The sequence below is a fragment of the Propithecus coquereli genome, unplaced genomic scaffold (assembly GCF_000956105.1).
Source record: "Propithecus coquereli isolate 6110/MARCELLA unplaced genomic scaffold, Pcoq_1.0 Scaffold12, whole genome shotgun sequence".
Taxonomy (NCBI): Eukaryota; Metazoa; Chordata; class Mammalia; order Primates; family Indriidae; genus Propithecus; species Propithecus coquereli.
In genome coordinates this window covers 7703351-7727378 of record NW_012136080.1, presented here as the reverse complement: position 1 = coordinate 7727378, position 24028 = coordinate 7703351, and the positions used below count along the sequence as shown (strand labels likewise).

The following is a 24028-nucleotide window of genomic DNA, read 5'->3' as shown; positions in this document are numbered from 1 at the left end:
AATGGATGTCCATCAATTTTAAAGCAAAAATCATCATAAAGATATTTTTTTTACCCCTGCACTCAAAGTTGACAGAGATTTTTCTGGATCCTGCTATTTCTAGTTATTGATCCCAGAATGAATATATGGGATGCTCATAAATCTTTAGTTTTGTGTCAAAATAAATGATATTTATGTATAGAATAAACCCAGTGTGGTACTTCTTGGGTGGATAACTCCCTTAGAACTAGAAGTGAATTTGGTACTAACTATGAAAAATAAAAAAAGCCTTGCTGAGAAAAGTCAAGTAAACAATCATTTGTTGGCATTTTAAATTACTTAAAAAAACAGCTTTTAATGACATTTAATAACTTAAATGATCTACTGTATACATGTCTCTGTTCTTCTGTCTTTAAAGAGTGTGTGGCCTATTGTAGTGATTCTTTTTTTCCAGCCTTATTGAGGTATAATTGACAAATAAAGATTGTGTATATTTATTGTGTACAATGTGATGTTTTGGTGCGTATATATTTTGTGAAATAATTATCGTGAGCTAATTAACATATCCATCACCTCACATAGTTATTTTTTGTGTGTGTGTGTGGTGAGAACATTTAACACTTATGGTTTTAGTGATTTTCAAATATACAATACGTTATTATTAACTATAGTCATCACACTGTGCAGTAGATCTGCAGAACTTATTCATCCTGCCTGAGACTTTGTATCCTTTACTAACATCTCTCCATTCCACTCTACCTTCTTTCCCAGCCCCTGGCAACCACCATTCTACTTTCTGCTTCTATGACTTCAGCTCTTTTAGATTGTACGTATTAGTCAGATCATGTAGTATTTGTCTTTCTGTCCCCTGGCTTATTTGACTTAGCCCAATGTCCTCCAGGTTCATCCATGTTGTTGCAAATAACAGGATTTTCTTTCTTAAGGCGGAATAGTATTTCATTGTATGTATACACCATGTTTTCTTTATGCATTCATCTGTCAGTGGACACTTAGGTTGATTCCATATCTTGGCTATTGTGAATAATGTTGCAGGGAACATGGGAGTGTTACCTCTTCCCCATGCTAACTTCATTTCCTTTGGATATATAACCAGAAGTGGGATTGCTAGCTCATAAGTAGTGAGATTGCTAGATCATAGGTAGTTTTATTTTTAATGTTTTGGGAACCTCTTTACTGTTTTTCGTAATGGATGTACTAATTTACATTCCAACCAACAGTGTACCAAGGTTCTCTTTTTCTTCATGTCCTTGCCAACACTTGTTGTCTTTTTTTTTTTTGATAATAGCCATCCTGACAGGTATGAGGTGATATATCATTGTGGGTTTGATTTGTATTTTTCTGGTGATTAGTGACATTGACCATTTTTTAATACATCTGTTTGTCTTTTGAGAAATGTCTATTCAAGTCCTTTGCTTATTTTTAAATTGGATTATTTGTTTTCTTGCTATGGAGTTATTTGAGTTTCTTACATATTTTGGATATTAATCTCTTATCAAATGATGGTTTGCAAATATTTTCTCCCATTCTGTAGGTTCTTACTTCACTATGTTCATTGTTTTATTTGCTGTGCAGTAGCTTTTTAGTTTTATGTAATACCATTTGTCTATTTTCACTTTTGCTCCCTGTGCTTTTGGGGTCATATTGAAAAAACCATTGCTCAGACCAATGACAAGAAGCTTTTTCTCTATGTTTTCTTCTAGTAATTTTACTGTTTCAGTTCTTTTGTTTAAGTGTTCAATACATTTTGAGTTGATTTTTGTATATGGAATGAGATAAGTTCATTGTCATTCTTCTGCCTTTGGATATCCGGTTTTCTCACCACCATTTATTGAAGTCACTATCATTTTCCTAATGTATGTTCTTGTCATCTTTGTCCAAGATTAGTTGACTGTAAATTCATGGATTTATTGCTGGGCTTTTATTCTTTTCCATTGGTCTATATGTCTGTTTTTAATGCCACTATCATACTACTTTAATTACTATATAGCTTTGTAGTATATTTTGAAAGCAGGAAATGTGATGCCTCTGGCTTTGTTCTTTTTGTTCTAAATTACTTTGCCTATTCTGGGTCTTTATGGTTCCATACAAATTTTAGGGTTTGTTTTTTCTATTTCTGTGAAAAATATCATTGGAATTTTGGTAGGCACTTCATTGAATCTGTAGCTCACTTTGGGTAGTACGAGTATTTTAACAATATCAATTCTTCCAATGTATGAATATGGGATATCTTTTAACTTATTTGTGTCTTCAATTTCTTTTATCAATGTTTTATAGTTTTCAGTATACAAATCTTTCACTTTCTTGGTTAAATTTATTCTTAAGCATTTTATTCTTTTACATGCTGTACTAAACTTGATCATTTTCTCAGTTTTCCAAATAGTTCCTTGTTATTATATAGAAACAACTGATTTTTGTATGTTGACTTTGTAGCCTTTAATCTTACTGAATTTGTTTATTGGTTCTAACGTTTTTTTGGTGCAATCTTTAGGGTTTTCTACGTATACAATCATGTCCTGTGCAAGTAGACAGTTTAGTTTCTGCCTTTCCAATGTGGATACCTTTTATTTCTTTTTCTTGCCTAATTGCTCTGGCTAGTACTTCCAGTACTATGTTGAATAGAAGTGGTGAGAATGGCCATCCTTGTCTTGTTCTGATTTTAGAGGAAAAGCTTTTAGCTATACAGTGTTGAGTATGATGTTAGCCGTGGGCTTGTCATATATGACCTTTATTATGTTGAAGTATATTCCTTCTATACCTAATTTGTTGATTTTTTTTTGAAAGATGTTGAATTTTGTGAAATGCTTTTTCTGCATCTACTTAGACGATAATGTGATCTTTATCCTTAATTCTGTTAATATGGTGTATCACATTTACTGATTTGTGTATGTTGGAACATCTTGCTTCCCAGAGATAAATCCTGCTTGATCATGGTGTGTGATCCTTTTAATGTGTTGTTGAATTTAATTTGCAAGTATTTTGTTGAGGGTTTTTACATCTATGTTCATCAGGGATATTGTCCTGTAATTTTCTTTTTTCTTTTGCTGTGTTTTGTTCTGGCTTTGGTATCAGGATAATACTAGTCTTGTAAAATGAGCCTGGAAGTGTTCCTTCCCCTTCAATTTTTTTGAAAGAGTTTGAGAAGGATTGGCATTAATTTTTTCTTAAATGTTTGGTGAAATTTACTAATGAAGCCTTAGGCTTTTCTTTGTTGGGAGGTTTTTGATTTCTGATTGAATCTCCTCACTTGTTATGAGTCTGTTCAGATTTTTTATTTCCTTATGATTCAGTCTTAGTAGGTTGTATATTTCTAGAAATCTATTCATTTCTTCTAAGTTATCTAATTTGTTGGTATAATATTCATAGTAGTCTCTTATGATCCTTTGTATTTTTGTGGTTTCATTTATAATGTCTCTTTATAATTTGTTGGAGTTTTCTCTTTTTTCTTAGTCAAGCTACAGGTTTGTTGACTTTATTTTTTCAGAAAACTAACTCTTAGTTGTATTGATCTTTTCTGTTGTTTTTCTAGTCTCTATTTCATTTATTTCTGCTCTGATCTTTATTATTTTCTTCTGCTGACTTTGGGCTTAGTCTGTTCTTTTTCTAGTTCCTCAAGATATACAATTAGGTTGTTTATTTGAGACCTTTTTCCCTTAATGTAGGTGTTTATTGCTATAAGCTTCCTTCTTAGAATGACTTTTGCGGCATTCCATAAGTTTTCTTTGACCCGTTGGTTGTTAAGGAGTGCGTTTGTGTAATTTCCACATATTTGTGAATTTTCTGATTTTCCTCCCGTTACTGATGTCTAGTTTTATACCATCATGGTCAAAAAAGATAACTTGATATGATTTCAACTTCTTAAATTTAGTAAAACTTGTTTTGTGGCTCAATGTATGATCTGTCCTGGGGAATGTTTTGTGTGCACTTGAGAAGAATGTATATTCTGTTGCTGTTGGATAGGGTGTTCTATAGATATCTGTGAGGTCCATTTGGTCTATGGTGTTTTTCACATATGCTATTTCCTCATTTATTTTCTGTCTGGATGATCTGTCGATTGTTGAAAGTAGGGCATCGAAGTCCCCTACTATTAGTGTTTTGGTGTCTGTTTCTTCAGTTCTGTTAATATTTGTTTTGTATATATAGGTCTTCCAATGTTGAGTGTACACACACATATATACATTTGTTATTGTTATATCCTCTTGATGAATTGAATCCTCTTTTATTGATTGATTGATTGATTGATTGACAGGGCCTTGCTCTGTTGCCTAGGTTAGGGTGTAGTGGCATAATCATAGCTCACTGTGACCTCAAACTCCTGGGTTCAAGCGATCTTCCTTTCTCACCCTCCTAAGTAGATTAGGACTATCAGCCATGCCACCAAGCCTGGCTAATTTTTCTTTTGTGGTTGAGATAGGGTATTGCTTCTTGCTGTGTTACCCAGAATGCTCTCAAGCTCCTGGCCTCAAGCAATTCTCCTATCTCGGCCTCCCAGAAGTGCTGGGATTATAGGTAGGAGCCAGCCAGCCTGGCCACCCCTTTATTATTATAATATATAATGACTTTGTCTCTTGTTACAGTTTTGACTTAAATTTTATTTTATTTGATAGAAGTATAGCCATCCCTGCTTTCTTTTGGTTACCATTTGCATGGAATATCTTTTTCTATCCTTTCAGCTTACATGTATCTTAAAAGCTAAAGTGAGTCTCTTGTAGGAAAAGTTGGATCTTGTTTTTTAATTCATTGAGCCACTTTTGATTGGAGAATTTCCATGTAAGTATTGATTGTTAAGGACTTGCTACTATCATTTTGTCAATTGTTTTGACTGTTTTGTAATTCCTTTATTCCATTCTTCCTGTCTTTCTGTCTTCCTTTGTGATTTGATGATTTTTTTTGTAGTGTTTTGCTTCGATTCCTTTCTATTTATCTTTTATATGTGTATTACAGGTTTTTTCTTTGTGGTTATCATGAGGCTTACATAAAATATCTTATAGTCATAACTGTATTTTAAGTTGATAGAATCTTAACTTTGGCCTTGTACAAAAATTCTCCTCCTTCCGTATTTTGTGTTATTGATGTCACAGTTTACATCTTTTAAGTATTGTGTATTAATTAACAAATTATTGTAGCTATAGCATTTTAAATACTTTTGTCTTTTAACTTTTATACTGGAGTTAAAAGTTAATGGACCACTCTTACAGTATTAGAGTATTCTGAATTTGACTATATTCTTCCCTCTGCAGTGAGTTTTATACTTTCATATTTTCATGTTCTTATCAATAGTTATTCTTTCATTTCAACTTGAAGAGCTCCCCTTGGCATTTTTTGTAAGGCAGGTCTAGTAGTGATGAACTCCTACAGCTTTTGTTTGTTTTCGAAAGTCTTTATTACTTCTTCATTTCTGAAAGATGGCCTTGCTGGGTATTCTTGGTTGAAGTTTTTTCTTTTAGCACTTTGACTGTATCATCCAATCTCTCCTGGCCTGAAATATTTCTGCTGAGAAAACTGATGATAATCATGCAACAGTTCTCTTGTATGTGGTGAGTTGCTTTTCTTTTGTTGGATGCAAAATTCTGTCTTTGTCTTTGTTTTCAAGCTCATTGGATTCTTCATTTTGCCCAACAGTTTACTGTGGAAGCTTTCTGTGAAATTTTTCAGTTCAGGCATTGTGTTCTTCTTGTCTAAAATTTCTGTTTGGTTCTGTGTTATGGTTTCCATCTCTTTGTTGAACTTCTCATTTGTTTGTATATTGTTTCCTGATTTCATTTGGTTGTCTATCTGTATTTCCATGTAGCTCACTGAGCTTTTTTAAGATGGTTGTTATGAATTCTTTTTCAGGAAGTTTTTGGAGACCCATTTCTGATGCTTTATCATGGTGCTTTGATGGTGTTATGTTTCTCTGATTATTTGTGATCCTGTGGCCTTGCATTGATGTCTGTGTATTTGAAGAAGTAGGTACCATTTCTAGTCTTTAAAGACAGGCTTCAGCAGAGAAAGCCCTTTACCAGTCAGCCCATGCAGAGATTTTGGGTGGGCTGTCTGGCAGGGTCTATTTGTGGGCTAGCTGCTGGAGTACTTGGGAAGGCTGGCCTAGTGTCTGGGTCAATGGGTTTGCAGGCCTGGCACCTGGTTCCACAGGGGCTGGCCTGATGTCTGGGTCCACAGAGGTGGGCCTGGAGCCTTAGTTCACTGGGGCCAGCCTTGATCCTGGGTCCATAGCAACCAGCCTGGTGCTGGGGTCATAGGTTGACTTTGTTCAGCAGGGCGAGTCTAGAGCCTGTGTCTGTGAGTACTGGCCTCAAACTTAGGTGCATGGGGGTTGATCTGGTATTAGGGCAAGCCTTGAGCCTGAGTCTATGGGAGGTTTCTTGGCCTTGGATTGGGCCTAGTACCTGGGTCCATGGAGATGGGTCTGGTCCTAAGTCCATGGGAACTAGCTTGATGCCAAGGTCCATTTGGGGGAGTCTAGAGCCTGAGTCCATGGCCATGAGTCTGGGCCTGGGCCCTTGTTCTATGGAGGTTGGCCTGGAGCCTGGGCCTGTAGTGCCCAAGTGTGTGCAAGGATCTACTGGGGTGGGCCTGGACCCTGGGTCCACTCAAACCTGTGTCCTCTGGGGCTAGTTGGGCACTAGGGCTGGTCTCAGTGCTGAGTCTGCAGGGACAGGTCTGGGTCCTGGGTTCATGGTGGCTGGCGTGGAGTGTGGGACCAAAATGAAGGGGTCTAGAGCCTGGGTTTTACTGGTTTGGGCTTAGTGCTAGCCTGTGGCAAAGTGGGGAACTCACTTAATCTCCTTCCCCTACTTGGGAAGGTGTTGCTCTATGTTGTCCTGCCCAGGCTTGGGGGAATGTTTATGTGGATAATGTGAAACTGTCCTTCCTACCCTCTTCAAGGTGGCTTTTCTTATTTTTCCGCTATACTCAGATACTCTAACTTCTCATCTGGACTCCTTAGCTCCTGTTATGATACTTTCGTGCATGGATAGTTGTTAAAATTGATTTTACTATAAGGGATTGAATGCTGAAATGCCCTATTCTGTATCTTTCTGATATCACTGTCTGTTGTAATGATTCTTAAAGGGAATGGTGGTGGTGGTGTTTTTGATGGTTATCATGATTTCTTTGGCAGCCCTTCTAAAAACTGCACTCTTCCCACTTAGATATTATGAATACTTCCCTCATGCTTGTCTTTAGATAATTTGATGTGTTGAATAGAGAAAAGATTGAGTATGCTGTTTTATAGGAAATTCTTTTGATTCAGGCTTCTTGTTTTTTGAGTATTTGAAGTGCTTTGTATCAGTCAGCTACTTACTGATATAATAATGCTACAGCAACCACAAAATCTCAGAATATTTCAGTAAATTTCTCATTATGAGTCTGTAGGTTGTATGGGTGGCTTTGCTTCAGGCTGTGCATCTTCAGATTGTCTGTGGAGACTGTGACTCATCTGTCTCATTCTGGGGCCCTGGTTGTAGGGGCAGCAGCTACCCACATTACGTTCTTCTCATGGCGATGACAGAGGCACGAGAGGGCAAACTTAGCTATGCAGCACTTTTCAAGTTTCTCTTGTGTTACCTTTGCTAATATTCATTTGGCCAAAGCAAGTAATATGACTGAGCCAAAAGCAAGGAGCACAGAAGTATCTGTTGTATACCGCAAGTGCATACAAGTATGTGAGCATGATTGTGTGATGCAGCAAGGTTAAGAATTGAGGCAAATAATTCAGTATAATACAGTTCCCAACTCCTGTTAAGCCATTATGGGTTTAGCTACTTTCTGAAGTTTAATCAGTATTTTTTCAGTCCTCATTTTCCCTCTTGTCAAAGGGAAAATACCAGCCTGCCCTTGCTGGATGGATCAGAAGCTGCAGGGTGTTTATGAAATAACCAAAACCTTCTTTGTATATAAACAGAAGAATTGGAAATGTGAGAACTTTGGAGAGAGAGATTTTGAATGAATCTTTTCTCCTTCCCCTTTAAATATACGTATTATTAGCATATGATGGCATTCTTATTTCTCTGTTGAATTTCTTATGAAATAAATATCCCTTGAATGCTATTGTCTTTACATGCTCAGAGCTAATACAAATGCTTTTTTTTTCACTTTTAGAAGTTTGAATTTTATTCTAAATCAGATTAGTCTAAATTTGATTAATTAAGATCAGTGATTTTAGGTTTAATACATAAAATTGTTGAAAAGGATGAAAAGACATTCATTTAATTTTCTGGTTTAATAATATATTTTGAACTTTTTAAGAACAGGCATCATGTTTCCTGCCTTTTTAGTTTCTATGTATAATGCCTTTTAAATGAAATTATGAATTATGTATTAGATTTGATCAAACTTGAACATTAAAAAGAATGTGAGATAGGCTGGGCGCGGTGGCTCACGCCTGTAATCCTAGCATTCTGGGAGGCCGAGGCGGACGGATTGTTTGAGCTCAGGAGTTCGAGACCAGCCTGAGCAAGAGCGAGACCCCGTCTCTACTAAAAATAGAAAGAAATTAATTAGACAACTAAAAAATATATAGAAAAAATTAGCCGGGCATGGTGGCGCATGCCTGTAGTCCCAGCTGCTTGGGAGGCTGAGGCAGAAGGATTGCTTGAGCCCAGGAGTTTGAGGTTGCTGTGAGCTAGGCTGGTGCCATGGCACTCACTCTAGCCTGGGCAAAAGAGTGAGACTCTGTTTCAAAAAAAAAAAAGAATGTGAGATAGATCAAATTGTTGCCTAAAACTTTGGGCTATGGGTTGGAGAAGTAAGAACTCCCCAGTTTCTCTGCTTCTTGTGTGGTAAATGCTATGTCTTTGAACTTCTGTGGGGTTACAAGTAGGAGAGAAATAGTTTGCTGTGTTTTGTTGGGACTTTTTATGTTTCTGTGTAATAATTTTAAGTCTAGTATAATAAATAAGTAGGTGCCTATCTACTTTTAGCCCCAGGTAAAAAAATATAAATTTTAAATCCTCAGAAAAGAGGTAACTTTTTATTCTTTTATAGTATTACTGACATTTATGATAAGAGAATATTACAATAATAGTGTATTCACTTGGTTAAGTTTATACCTCAGTGTAATTGAGTATGTGAAGGCATCTGATAGTAACATTGTGGTATAATCCCTTTCTCAATTATGTTATAAGGTAAAAATTTGTTTATCTTGGTAGTTTGAAATTAACTTACTTGAAACACACCTTTTTTCCCCCTCTTTAGCCCCCTTCCTGTGTCATCCTAATTTATGGATACGCTATGGCGCCGTGGGATTTATCACAGTGGTAGCCCATCAAATAAGTACAGCTGATGTCTACTGTAAACTGATGCCTTATCTTGACCCATATATTACCCAACCAATAATACAGGTATACATGTTCCAACTTGGAGTCAATCCTCCTTCTGAACTGTGTCCCTTTAAAAAAATGTTTAGACAGTCCTATTTTACTTTAAATTTTTAGAGATTTAAATTGGACTATAGCATTTTCATACTCCTTTCAAACTTGTTAACGTTAATAGACCAAGCAACTTTGAAGTTTAGAAAAGTTCAAGAGAATATTATGTTATATATCATGTTATGCCTAATATAGCATGCAACAGTTCATACTTTATTTTCTTTTGTGTACTATTGTAAAGCATTTACTGTTAAAGGGAAATATAATCCAGCAGAAATATATATTGATGGACCTCTGCTTTTTATTGTAAAAAGTATAATTGATTTAAGCCAAAGGTATCATTTATAATACATTAGCAAAAGTCCTTTTCAAATATTTGTGGGTTTTTTTTTTTTTTTTTTTTGGACCACTACTGGATTTGTTTCTTTTCTTTTTTAATCTAACAGCCTCCTCCCCCGAACCCCCTGGCCTTTACCTCTAGCAATATAATTCTAGATAATAATATTTGGGTCTGTGTTTTGTACAAGCCAAATTTTATTTACCTACCTTGTCAGTGTTTATACCCTTCATCTCGTTAGACAGCCAGCTATCAAAGTAGATATTTAAATTGAATGAAATGTTGAACTATGATTCTGGCTATTAAAATAATCTGAGATCTCTCTTTATTTTTTATTTTATTTTTTACCAAAACTCCATTTCCCATTTGGAAATTCACATGCCTTTCTGGCTTTCTCCTACCTTTGTATCTTAATGTGCCTTCCCTTTTGTTGAAGAAAATGCCTTGGCTAAAGTCTGGAAACCAGGAAGCTTTGGCTGTGTCCTCAGTCTTCACTTTCCTCATAGATTCATTCATTTCTGGGGATCATCATTCTTTATTTCATAGAGTTTATAGAATTTTTTATTTTTACCCTAAGAACAATTTATATGTACATGAAAGTTGGATGGAACTACCAGAAAAAATGCCTTTTAAAAAAATATTTATTATGGGTCATTGGAAATTAGGTCTAGAGATACCGACTCCTTTGACTAGGTATTCTGTTTAGAAATTTGTTCATTAAACTTTTGATTTACCATTGTTTTATATTTTGAAAGGTCAGGATCAGGAGTTAAGAGGCTAATTATCCATTTATTTCATGAATCATGGACATTTAATATGCATGAACAATGAATAAATTAGTATGAATTGAAAAAAAAAAAGTTTGGATTAGACAAAAGACTCACCACGTAGTTAAATATTTAATATATCCTGAAGAAAATCCTCTTGATTACTGTTAGTAGTGCTCATTTATTTTATTACATGGTCATTGATGAGGAAGATATTCTTTTGGATAATAAAAGGAAAGATTTTATAAACTTCGTGGAAAGAGTATGTATTTCTTCTCAGTGGTCGACTCCACTGGAAAGATGTGATGACTGAGGGAAGACCTGTGGTTATTGAGCATCTTTTCTGGATCAGTACCAACTTACTGTTAGACCTGTGAACTGCAGGTGCTTTTTAGATCTGGGATGTCATCTGACATATTGGGATCTAGAAAAGGCTCTCTTTTTTTCTAAAATTTTCTGGCATAGGTAGTTTTATTAGTCTTCCAATATGATAGACACAGATGTGACCTCTAGTGCTAACAATGAAAAGTAAGAAATGCCTTACCTTTTTAAAGTTCACTAGTGTTCTTTTTCCTTCTATGCAAAAATTGCAGATGTTGATCTCTCTCATTTTCTTAGAAAATAAATGTCTATGTTAACTTTTCATGATTGTATTTATTGAACTTGAAAATAACTGTACTATATGTTGTATTTTTGGCTGATTCTTTTTATTTTTCTAATATAGATTGAAAGAAAACTTGTTCTGCTCAGTGTTTTAAAAGAGCCAGTAAGTCGTTCTATATTTGATTATGCTTTGCGGTCTAAAGATATTACTAGCTTGTTCAGACATCTTCACATGCGTCAGAAGAAACGAAATGGGTCTCTTCCTGACTGCCCTCCCCCTGAGGATCCCGCAATAGCACAGCTTCTGAAGAAATTGCTCTCACAGGTTGTATCGCCCTTCTGAAATCTTACATTTAAACGCAAATCTCAAAAATATTGAAGCATCCATTTAGCTATTAAAATATTTTTTATTGGTTAGTATTACATTATAAAAAATGAGGAAATAAATACGGCAGACATTTTATGCATTTGCTTTGTCATCCAAGCAAAGATACTAGGAGGATGATAAGACATTTAGTTGAGCTAAATAAAGAATCATGGGAGACCTATTAAGTTTCGTTTGTGATTACTGGCTAAATAAATGAGGGCAAGAGAGTATAAATAATCTTAGATTTAAGTAATATTTTTGATTCAATTCCATATTTCACCAAAAATATAATGAAATTCAGCTAGCGGAAATGTTGCAAAGCACAGATGCAATATAGAAAGGTCCTGGTTCATTTTAGCCCAAATTTATTGAGTTCTCACTACATACAAACAGCTAAAATAACTTGAGTTTATAATACATCTTAGGTGGAATAAACCAGCAGTTTACTGCTATATCTTAAAAGCCAATAAATTTAGATCAATTAACAAATTGTGTTAGAACTAGGAAGTAATCTTTTTATTATAGTTGGCATTGGTAAGGCCTCTTTAGAAATTTTAAGTCCAGATTCAGCATCCTGTTTTATGAGGGACGTGTGGGATCTAGAAAAGTCAAGATAGGAATAAAAATGATGTTAGAAATAAAGAATACAATTGCTGAGTATTTGCTTCATGAACCATAAGACAAATACCGAGGGACGTTAATGACTATCTTTAATTCTGCAGAAAGTTTTTATAAAGAGAATGCTTGTCAGTCATCTCTTGTCTGACAAGAAAAGATAAGAAAATGGATTCGGTTGCAGAGAGAGAATTTTATAAGTTTTAAGATGTAAATCCTTTCATGTATTTTACTTGTCACTCAATATCTACTGCTATTTGATGCCTGAACATTGGTTTGGGTGATTGAACATTGGAACAGGCTCCCACGGTCGATAACCATTTTGGTTCTTTTAGATCTAGATTTGCCTAGAGGTTATGGTTGCCTCTGAGTATCTCTTCCAGGAGAGTGGTTCAGTTTCCTGTATTCTTGAAGACTTGATTTGATGTGACTTGAATTTCTGAAGAGATTTTTCTTTGGGTTTTCTTTTAACCTTGGCTTGTACATCAGATGTCTTTTATATTTTAGAAAGTAATTTATGTAAAATTGGATTCCAAGTCACATTTTTTTGTTGTTTCTCCTGAGTTAAGTAACCCTTATGAAAAAGATTTTGGCATGCAGTAAAAATTATCCCAATCTAATTTATATTTCTTTAGGCTTGGAAATTTTGACTCTTTGTATTTCTTTCTCCCATACCAATCCTGTATATTAATTTAAAAGCCTCCGTCCTGAAATTTGCTTTTCATTATAAGTCATTAGTTACCTGATGGAACCACTCTAGCCCCTTGTCCCTTCTTCTCACCTTGCTCTAAGGTGTTGGTTTTGCCACTGCCATGGGTAAAAGGGAGTGGGAAGGAGTGGTTTCCATAGCCTTTCTGTTAATACTTTCTGCTTCCTCCTGTTCTTCTCCCAAGCCCTCATGCTGCTGCTGCTCCCTCAGTCCCAGCTCCCACTACTGGGTGCCATGGTAAAATCACTAAAACTCACTGACTCATATTCCTCTGAAATGTCAGTGCTTAGTATATTCATTTGTCTGTCATTTATACCCTCATTTCATCTGAGTGCAAAAAGAGGAACAAATATTCCTTTGTTTTATGTTGTTTCTGGTGATAATGGCTTTAGAAGACTTGCAGTGTTAGGACTGCGCTATCAAAAACAGATAAAAAACCAACTGACAAGGACATTACAAGGCTTGACATTAAGAAGACTTGACAGTGTTGACTCTTCCAGTCCCTGAACCTGGTACAGTCATGCATTGCTTAACAGCAGGGATATGTTCTGCGAAATGCATTGTTAGACGATTTCATTGCTGTGCAAACATCATAAAATGTATTTACACAGACCTACCTGGTATAGCTTACTATGAACCTAGGCTATATGATACAGCCTATTGTTCTTAGGCTGTAAACCTACCTGTATGGCATGTTACTATACTGAATACTGTAGGCAGTGTTAAAACAATGATAAATATTTGTGTATCTAAACATATCTAAGCATAGAAAAGGTATAGTAAAAATATAATATAAAAGATAGAAAATGGTTCACCTTTGTCGGGCAACTCCATTATAATCTTATGGGACCACCATGGTATATGCTTTCTGTCATCGACAGAATGCTTGTTCTGTATTTTCCTTTCTTGTCATGTCCTTGTCAGATGTTTTTTTGTTTGTTTTTGATGGTGCAGTCCTAACATTTTTTAAATTGAGATACAGTTTACTACCATAAAATTCATTCTTTTAAAGTATACAATTCATTGATTTTTAGTACATTCACACAGTTGTGCAACCACATCACTACTGTTAAATACCAGAACATTTTCATCACCCCAAAAAGAAACCCTGTATCTATTAGCAGTCATTCCTTTTCCCCTCCCTCCAGCCCTAGGCAACTGCTAATCTACTTTCTATCTCTATGAATTTGCTTAATATGGACATTTCATATAAATGGAATCACACAATATGTGGCCTTTGGTGTCTGGCTTCTTTGACTGATCTTAATGTTTTCAGGGTTCCACATATTGTAGTATGTATCAGTACTTCATTCCTGTTTATGGCCCTTACTATGGCCCTCCCTTTTGTGGACTAAAACGTAGACTAACAAAAAGAACTATAAAATTGTCTACTTAAAGTGAATTTTAGGAGGGGTGAACATAAACCAAGAATTATGGGTGAACACTGGGAAAAATTTAGTCAAGGATCCCTCTATGATTCTTGTACTTTAATGCAATTTTGTTTTGCTTTTTAGCTTTCTACCTTCTTAGGGTTGGTTTGTATCATACTGTGCCTGAGAGTTGTGAATATTACTGTAAACTCTAGTGGGATTCCAGATTGAGGCCCCAGGGGAATTGCCATTGTGTTAAATGAATGTTTTTTATTCCTTTGCATAATAAAAAGGTACTAGAGGATTCTGTGGATGGCTGGAAAGGGGAAAATGCAGAACTGCCACATTTACCTTATTATCTAAGTTGCACATTGAATTATTTATTTATTTATTTATTTATTTATTCATTCATTCATTCATTCATTCATTTTATTTATTTATTTTTTTGAGGCAGAGTCTCACTCTTTTGCCTGGGCTAGAGTACCATGGCGTCAGCCTAGCTTATAGCAACCTCAGACTCCTGGACTCAAGCAATCCTCCTGCCTCAGCCTCCCGGGTACCTGGGGACTACAGGCACGTGCCACCATGCCTGGCTAATTTTTTCTATTTTTAGTTGCTTGGCTAATTTCTTTCTATTTTTAGTAGAAACGGGGTCTCACTTTTCCTCAGGCTGCTCTTGAACTCCTGAGCGCAAGCAATCCTCCTGCCTCGGCCTCCCAGAGTGCTAGGATTACAGGCGTGAGCCACTGCGCCTGGCCTGAATTAATTATTTAAATTAATTATTTAGTATTTGTCAGTTTCAAGTGTGCCAAGTATCTTAGGTGGATTAACACATTAAAATTTCACTATAATTTCATACGATGGGTGGTAGTAATTATCCTCATTACATAGATACATAAATAGAAGTACAGAGAAATTGGGTAACTTGCCCAATGTCACACAGATAGTAAGTAAGAGGGTTGGAATTTGAACCTAGGTAGTCTGACTCCAGCCATTATCCTAGAATGCTACTGGGTATGTTGCTTAGATTTGCAATTCAGCCAGCATTCCTATCAGTTCCTGAGTTGTGTAAAACATTTTAAATATCATAGAATGCCTTCACATACTCATTAAATATAAATTTCTCCTTTTGCATTCTCTTTCAATTTTAAATTGGGTAGTTTGACCTTTTAGTTAGCCTTTCTGAGGCCTGTTGTTATTGCTTGTGAGAATAACCTAAAGTATGTGATTTTATTTGGATTTAGGGAATGACAGAGGAAGAGGAAGACAAACTTCTGGCACTGAAAGACTTCATGATGAAATCTAATAAAGCAAAGGCCAATATAGTGGACCAGAGCCATCTTCATGATAGTAGTCAGAAAGGTGTTATTGACTTGGCAGCCTTAGGCATAACTGGGAGACAAGTTGATCTTGTTAAAACCAAACAAGAACCAGATGACAAACGGGGTTAGTACATTTGTTTGTGTGTGTGTTTAGCTAGTTATTATTAGTTATTTCATAAGGCTGTTTTTTAGCTAATTAATAATAATAAAATAAAAATCCCCATTTCTCAGATATAGAACTTTCAAATATAGTGACTCTATTACTTAGGAGGGAGATTTTGGGAAGGAAAAGCGGGGAAGTGAACTAACAATTAAGAGATTAAATAACCTGCCAAAATCACAGCTCTGTTTGTGACAAACCAAGGCTTACTTCCAAAGGCTTATAATAAAATTATGTTTCCACTGTGGAGGCATATGATTGAAGATGGAATTCTGTTTTTTTAATCCTTTAATCACCAATCTAAAGGCAATAGTCTATATAAAAAGAGATAAAGGTTTGTGGCTTATTATTAGTAGATAATGCCCAATGAATTTAAAAGAATGGTTTTGCTACTAATAATGAAATACAAAAGAGTAGAGACCAGAGAAGCCTTAACCATTTGTAGTCTTAATATTTAGAAATGTTAGCTCTTGTGACACTGACATTGATTGTATGAGGTTTTTTATATATACCCCTTTCATAGATATATTCACTGCCAAGTACATTCCTTTAAAAATTCCTCTGTTACAGCATCAGATTTTTGAGGGCATTTAATTAATTATATTTAAAATAAGCCCTCTAATTGCCAAATTTGGGATAAGGTATTTGTAACATAATTTTTAATGGTTTACATCCATAAATATAAAGTATTCATACAAATTAATAAGAAAAAAGCACCCCAAAAGAAAAAGGGTATTTGAACATACAACTGATAGAAAAATAGAAATGCATATATATGAAAAGGCAAATAATAAATGCAAATTAAAACAATGAGAGATGCCATTGTATTCCTATGTGATTAGCAGAGACTGATGATACCTGGTATTGGCAAGGGTACAAGGAAATAGGAATTTTCATACACTGTTGGTGAGATTATAAACTGAACATATTCATCTTAGAAGGCAGTTTGACATTAGTGACTGTAATTTAAAATGTCCTTACTGTTTGACTCACTGTTTTCAGTTCTGGAAATTGATCCTAAGAAGCACTGACAGCCATATGAAGAAGTATGTAAAAATGTTCTCAGTGGAAAAAAAGGAAATAATCTAAATGTTCATTAATAGAGGAGTGATTATGTAAATGTTCAAAGTATTTAGTTAAGTGGGGAGGAAAAGCAAGTCTTGAAATAGTATGTATTCTATTTTTTCAAAATAATATGATAGTATATCATTAAAGTATAGTCTACGAGGTTTATAAAGTTGGAGGACTATGCATCAGGCTATTAGAATTATGGGAGCAATTCATGCTATATTTTGGTAATACCAGAACCTTGTGTTACTTATATTTTTTTGTAATTGGACAAAGATAAAAATGAAGGCTTTCATCTGTCTATATAGTAAGGAGGTAGCTATATCCCAATTGATTTTTTAATTTCTTCTGTGTTTTTTTTTGTTTGTTTTTGTTTCCCAAGTAACTGATCCTGGAAATGGAGAGGTCATATTTAGCAGCGTGGTCAGTGACATTTGAAGAAGTTTTTATTGTCACTTCTTTAGATAAAGTGGTTACTTGATATTGAGCTAGCCTTGGGAAACCAGAATGCAATTAGGTCTAATTATTAACACCATTGAAAGCACATCTGTTCCATCTGCTGTAGAGATGAAGTGAGACTTAATGAGTTGATATATAAATATGAATAAATTGTAAATCTTAAGGAACAAGTAGGATGTGAAGTCCATTGCTTCCCCGCCACTGCCCCAAAGGCAGTAAAAGCACATACTGATTTTAAAGGCTGCCTTCAGACTAACTATTCTGAATATATTTTCGTAGCTAGAAAACATGTAAAACAAGACTCAAATGTAAATGAAGAATGGAAAAGCATGTTTGGGTCACTGGAGCCACCAAACATCCCACAGGCCCTACCTAAAGGGAGTGACCAAGAAGTGATTCAGACTGGGAAGCCTCCTCGTTCTGAGTCTTCCGCTGGCATTTGTGTCCCTTTGTCAACTTCTCCGCAGGTACTGTTACCTAAGCAGTAGTCCTCCTCGTGTCTTTGAATCCCATTGTGCTGCTGTTTTGGATGTTTAAAGACTGTGTACTGCAATGGAAAAATCAATATGGTGACTTGTCCTTTAGGGAGGACATATTTCTTTCTAAGACAGGTTTATCTTTAATTTTATGGCCAAGGGGAAATCTAGTTATTGAAAGTACCAGAAAGGTCTCATTTTAGAATACTTGCCAATAAAAGTGATCTGAAATTGTGGGTTGAAGACATTATTATGAACTATGATTATAATTGGACTATAGTGAACCTTTTAAATCTTTTTAATTCCTCCTCCAATATAACATAGTTATATTTGTAAAATAGGAAAAATACTTCTGGGAAGACGTCCCAAGTTTGCTATGTATAATAAATGTCATGATGATTTTGACAAACCGAGAGAGTCCCCAACTTACAGTGGTTTGATTTAATGATTTTTCTACTTTTCCATGGTGTGAAAGCGATATGCATTCAGTGGAAACTGTACTTTTCTACATGTAATCATCCTGTTTTTCACTTTTAGTACAGTATTCAATAAATCATGTGAGATACTCAATACTTTATTGTAAAATAGGCTTTGTGTTAGATGATTTTGCCTAACTGTAGGCTAACGTATGTGTTCTGTGTATGTTTAAGGTGGGCTAGGCTAAGCTGTGATATTTGGTAGATTAGGTGTATTAAGTGCATTTTCTACTTACGATATTTTCAATTTATGATGGGTTTATTGGGATGTAACCCCATTGTAAGTCAAAGAGCATCTGTATTTGAAATTAGTTTGTAATTTAAGGTAACTCTTCCCTAGCCAATCATATCTTAAATGAAAATATTAATTGAACCAGACTGATAAAATTGAAATTCTATTTCTTCTTTTCATTTAAATTAATGAGAATTTTTGTTTAATGTTATTTTTATGCTGATATATTTCTTATCTAAATGTAGAGGTTAGAATTTTAGCATTTGTGGTTAAGCTTTATTTTAAGTAGGTTTTCCTTGAGAAAATGTCATTTATTTAAATAGATTTTAAAACTGGTAAATTAATATGGACAAAAAGCTGATATAATACACAGATAGAACATGGGTACATTTTTATCTTCAAGTTTACTTTGCTTATGACATGAAGACCTATAATTCTATTTGTTTTGCAGGTATCAGAAGTGATGAATGTCCAGAATAAAAAACCAGTAATACAGGTTTTAAGTAGTACAATTTTACCATCCACTTATCAGATTCGGATCACAACTTGTAAAACTGAACTTCAGCAGCTTGTACAACAAAAGCGAGAGCAGTGCAATGCTGAGAGGATAGCTAAGCAAATGATGGAAAATGCTGAATGGGAGAGCAAACCACCACCCCCTGGTAAAGTTCCACTGATAGGTAGTTGTAGTCCAACTAGGTGCCTGAAACTAGAATCTAATGGAGGAAACTGGTATTTAATTACCAGACAAAGGAAGTAAGAAAAAACCTGTCATTTGGGAAACCCAGAGGAAGAAGTATTATAATAAGTGAAAAATCTTAAGTCATTATTTGTGGAGTATGGATCTGTTTAGTTCTGAGAGCAACTTGCTGTGTCATATTTAGGCTGTTTACTTAATAATTTAGTCTGTCTCTGCTTCATTTTTCCATTTGTAGTACTAGGTCTTACCTGCCTAGTGTCATGCCGCTTTCCCATCGAATGCCAGGCTTCTTGGAGTAAACGCTTGCTTTTAATTTCTGGAGGGTTTAACATACATCTATTAATATTTTGTAAGAAAAAGGTAGAAAATTTAGAAAATAATATTTTAAAAAAGAAAACAGCATCACCTATAATCTTACCACTTAATGATTATTAACATTAAGATTTTGGGGATATAGTTCTATATTTTGAGGAGATTTGAAAGAAATTTAGAGATACTTGATGAAAATGTGGCTCAGCTATTTTAACAGACTTGCCCAGTGTAACGTGGCGGAGCTAGTCTTTGATATTAGATTTGTAGATTTCTGAAAAAAAGTTGTATGAGTTTCTGTACTTACATTTTAATAACAAAAATTTAACTTAAACTCTCTGAGAAGAAATTCATAGTGTGCTTATGTATAGACATTGAAAAATCATGTGAATTCCTGTGGGCCTCTGATGTGGACTCAGAAAGATGCTGGTTAATATTGTTAAGTGGCAAGTGGCATCTCTAGTCACATAAGTTTTCTTATTAAAATAAATATCCTGGAATGTTTAAGCTGTTTCTGTGGTGTAAGTCAGTATTATTTACTGGCCCTGCTTTAAATAAAGAAAAAAGTTGACACAAACTATCTATTTTATGATAGAATATGTCTTTATAGGTGATATTTTATACTTAGTGGAGTTACACGTTTTATTTAGTAAATCACAGAAAAGATGTCAAATTTTGTGGTTCAAGGAATATGCAATGACTGTTGGACTCTTGATTTTTTTCTTTTCACACTTGAGTGGTTGTGTGAAATTGATTTTCTCTAGAGGGAAATGTTCAACCTAGCTAGTAGATTATCTAGACTTCTTGACAGAGTGGTTTTGATCACTTTCAAATTCAGCATTTCGTCATTAAAAAGCACATTCAGCTGTTGTCTCCACACATGAGCTAGAGATCTAAGGGGAAACGTTTTGTTTTTTGTCTTAGAGTAAGCCAGATTTGGCAGTAGTCTCAATTTCATTATTGTTTCTTGGTAAAAAGAAATCATTTCTAAAATGGCATTGTTATCACTCAATTAGACACAACGCTGACTCCCAGTACAATATGATTTTCAGCATAGCTGTTTTATTTTAAAATCGAATAATATTAAATATAATGAAATGTTATACTTAGTATAATACAAAAAAATTTATTCATCAAACATTGAGGACAGTTGTGTGCAAGGTCCTATGCTAGGTATTGTGAATGATTCAGAATGCATAAGACATGGTTTCTGGCCTCAAAGAATGTATAATTTATTATAGGAAATTAATACACAAAAAGAATATATATAACAAAACATAGAAGCTTATATGTATCATAAAGAAAGTACTGGACAGAATGTGAACATTCTGGGACTGTAATTTATAATACCGTTTTTACTAACATGTTTATATCATAGAATAAATGATTGCAGGTAGGGAGGGAATTGATCAACATTTGCATGTTTACTGTGAGCTAGGGACAATGTTATACTCTTTTTTATGTCTTGCTTATCCATATCGTTACCCTTTGGATTAAGTAATATACTCCTCATTTTACATTTGAGGAAGGTAAAGCTCAGAGAATAAGTAACCCACGGTTACACGTTTATGCTGTGGTGGAATTGGGTCTTTGAGATTTTCATGTTCCCTTGTGCTAGGGTAATCGTTACCTCATGCTACTGAGTCAGCAGTCAGGGTTTTTAGGGGTAGCAAGTGACTACTTTGTCTTCTCAGATACTGGAGAAGGGGCCCAGGTGCAGTCTTTCTGAAGCTATTTGAGCAAGATTTGATTGCTGTCTTGATGTCTTAATAAATGTGTCTTGGTCTAGTAGACCACTCTGTATTAGCTGGCTAGTGATACCTTTTAATTATTTAGTCCTTAATAATTGTTCTCAAGGTGGTCGTTGGTGATTGTAACTAGGGGATGAGTGGGAGATTGTAAACTACAATTTAAGATACACTCCTTTACCTTAGGGTGGCGTCCTAAAGGGCTACTGGTTGCACATCTTCATGAACACAAATCTGCTGTGAATCGAATTAGAGTCTCTGATGAACACTCACTTTTTGCAACATGTTCAAATGATGGCACAGTGAAAATCTGGAACAGCCAAAAGATGGAGGGGAAGACCACCACCACCAGGTAACATATGCTCAGGAATGGATCAGTTCATTCGTTCAAATCAACAAATACTTATTATTGAGTTCTTACTCTGTAACAGGCACCTGTTTTGGGTGGCAAGGATACAGCAATGAGAAGTGGACAAAAATCCCTCTTCTGTGGAGCTTACCTTCTCATGGAAAGTGAGAGATGATGCAAGTATAAATAAGTGAAACATACTGTGTGTTAGATGGAAAAAATATGTTATGGAGAAAAATATAGCAGGAAAGAGGGGCAGGGAAGGCAGTAAGGGTAGAGTAAAATTTTAAATATTAATAAACTGCCCACAGAATGCCTCACAGAACAAATGACTTTTGAGGAAAGAATTGAAAAAAGTGAGGGAAAGAGCCATGTGGCCGTCTTGTGGAGGAGCATTCCAGGCAGAGAAAACAGGAATTTCAAAGGCCCTGAGGAAGAAACATGTTTGGCATGTTTGAGGAACAGCAGAAAGGTCTGTGTCACTGAAGCAGTGTGAGCAAGAGGGAAGGGTAAGGGGTCAGATTAGATTGGGCCTTTTATAGGCTGTCGTAAATGACTTTGTGAGTGAGATGGGGAGCCTTTGGAGAGTTCTGAGCAGAGGAGAGACATGATCTGAATTAGATGAAAACAGAATTACTCTGGCTATTGTGTTGAAAATAGACTGAAGAGGGCAGAACAGAAGCAGTTAGGAGACTAGTACAATAATTCAGGTAAGAGATGGTGGCTTGGGCCAGGGTGGTAGCAGGGAGGTAGTGGGAAATGATCAGATTCTGGATGTTTTGTTGGTAGAGCCAGCAAGACTTGTTGAATGGATTAGATGGACTATGAACAAGAGAAAAGTCAAAAAATGATGGCATGTATAGCTATGTAAGGAAAACAAATATTGTACCATTGCCCCACTGCTGTAGACAAGAAAGAGATAATTTATGACTTGAAATCCCTAAAACTTTAAATATGCATGATGTGATTTTGATAAATGTGATTATTAATTATAAGCATTCTAGATTTATAGTTATATACCTACTTAATTTTCAGTCTGTCTGCTACGCCCTTTTCTCTCTCTCCCTACACACACACACACACACACACACACACACATGCACACACACACACACACATTCCCCACTCCCACCCTCCCTTCTATCATATTCTTATTTGTTCTTTGCCTAGTTTGGTCTGAAGAGAAACATACTAGAAATCAAAATTGAATCTCATCTACATAGAAAGATGTGGAGATTTTCTGGTGCTTTTCTTCTTATCAGTTCTTTGACCATAACCATTAACCACAAAATCATCAAATAGGAAAATATCTTTGATTACTAAAACAATTTATAAGTTTACTCTTTACTTACCAACCCGATAAGATTTTGTGCTGATTGTTAATTTTTTTTGAAAGAACTATAGTTTTATACTGTGCTTAAATATTGTTTTTGTGTTCATTCTCTCTTGGTATTGCATTGGTCAGAACATAATTAAAAATCAATAAAAGAATACTGGGTTACTGCAGCAAATTTTGTCAACACTTTATTATAGTATTTTCAAACCTATAAGAAAAATTGAAAGTGTTTCACAGCATCCATGTCCTTGCCACCCAGATTTTATAGTTAATAATTTTTTCTATATTTGCTGTGTCTTACAACTATCCATCTATCCACCTCTCATCAATCCATTTTTTAATGATTTCAAAATAAACTGCAGTTATGCGTACATGCCCTCTCAAAACTTCAGCATACATATTATTAACTAGAATTCAATATTTATTTAAGGTTCTTTTTTTCTTTCTTGACATAAAATTTATATGTTGCGAAGTGCACAGGTCTTAACTATTCCATGAGTTTTAACAAATACGTATACCTCTGCAACCTGAACCCCTCTCAATATACAGAATATGACCAGGATGTTCCCTCATGTCCCTTCCTATTAAATTCCTGCCCCTTTTTCTCCTTGCAACCATTCTTTTCATTTTTTCCTCATCATTATTGGCATTTTGATTAGTATTTTAAAAATCTCTTGTGATAATTTTTCCAAATGGTTCTTTGTTATCAGTTGTATTCATTGTCCCTTTTATTAGGAGGATAAATTGCAAAAACCCTGCTTGTTAGTTCCCAAATGATTTTTATCACAGAGTCATGCCTTCTGTATCCTAGTGTCATATTTTAGGCAGTGGTATTCCAGTGTTACATTTCAGACCATAGTATCCGCAGAATTTTGGCAATTTAGCCAACTTCATAGACTTTGGTAAGTTTGTATGGTAATAAGGAGATCGGGTCTCCTCTGGATGCAGCTGCTTTCTTGCTTTGCTGTAACACTTGCTGTCTTGTTTGTGGAATGCAGTGGGCCTTGGCTTGGGGACGAGGCCAGGGGAGTGGAATGTGTTGCCCTCACCACATGGCTTCATGGACTGATGAGGGGAGAAGGAAGTGATTGTTATTGCCAAAGGCAAGAAGGGAACAACTGGTGGCAGAGAAAGAGCAGCAAAACTCCATGTTTTCATAGGAAATGTTACTAGCACATTGTGACGACAGAGGATTTTCCCTTACGCATTATGTTGGCTGACCACCTAGTTCCCAGTCTTCACTTTCTCACTGAATTA

General features: G+C 35.3%; 1 protein-coding gene across 1 annotated transcript in view; it reads left to right on the top strand.

The window, feature by feature from the left end:
* PIK3R4 (phosphoinositide-3-kinase, regulatory subunit 4) overlaps positions 1–24028 on the top strand; it is a 67992-nt gene that overhangs the window by 21328 nt on the left and 22636 nt on the right. The window contains exons 9-14 of the mRNA XM_012664546.1: positions 9196–9341; positions 11197–11400; positions 15381–15582; positions 17425–17612; positions 18781–18991; positions 21273–21438. Coding sequence (XP_012520000.1) covers positions 9196–9341; positions 11197–11400; positions 15381–15582; positions 17425–17612; positions 18781–18991; positions 21273–21438 — 1117 coding nt within the window. The remainder of the gene's footprint in view (positions 1–9195; positions 9342–11196; positions 11401–15380; positions 15583–17424; positions 17613–18780; positions 18992–21272; positions 21439–24028) is intronic.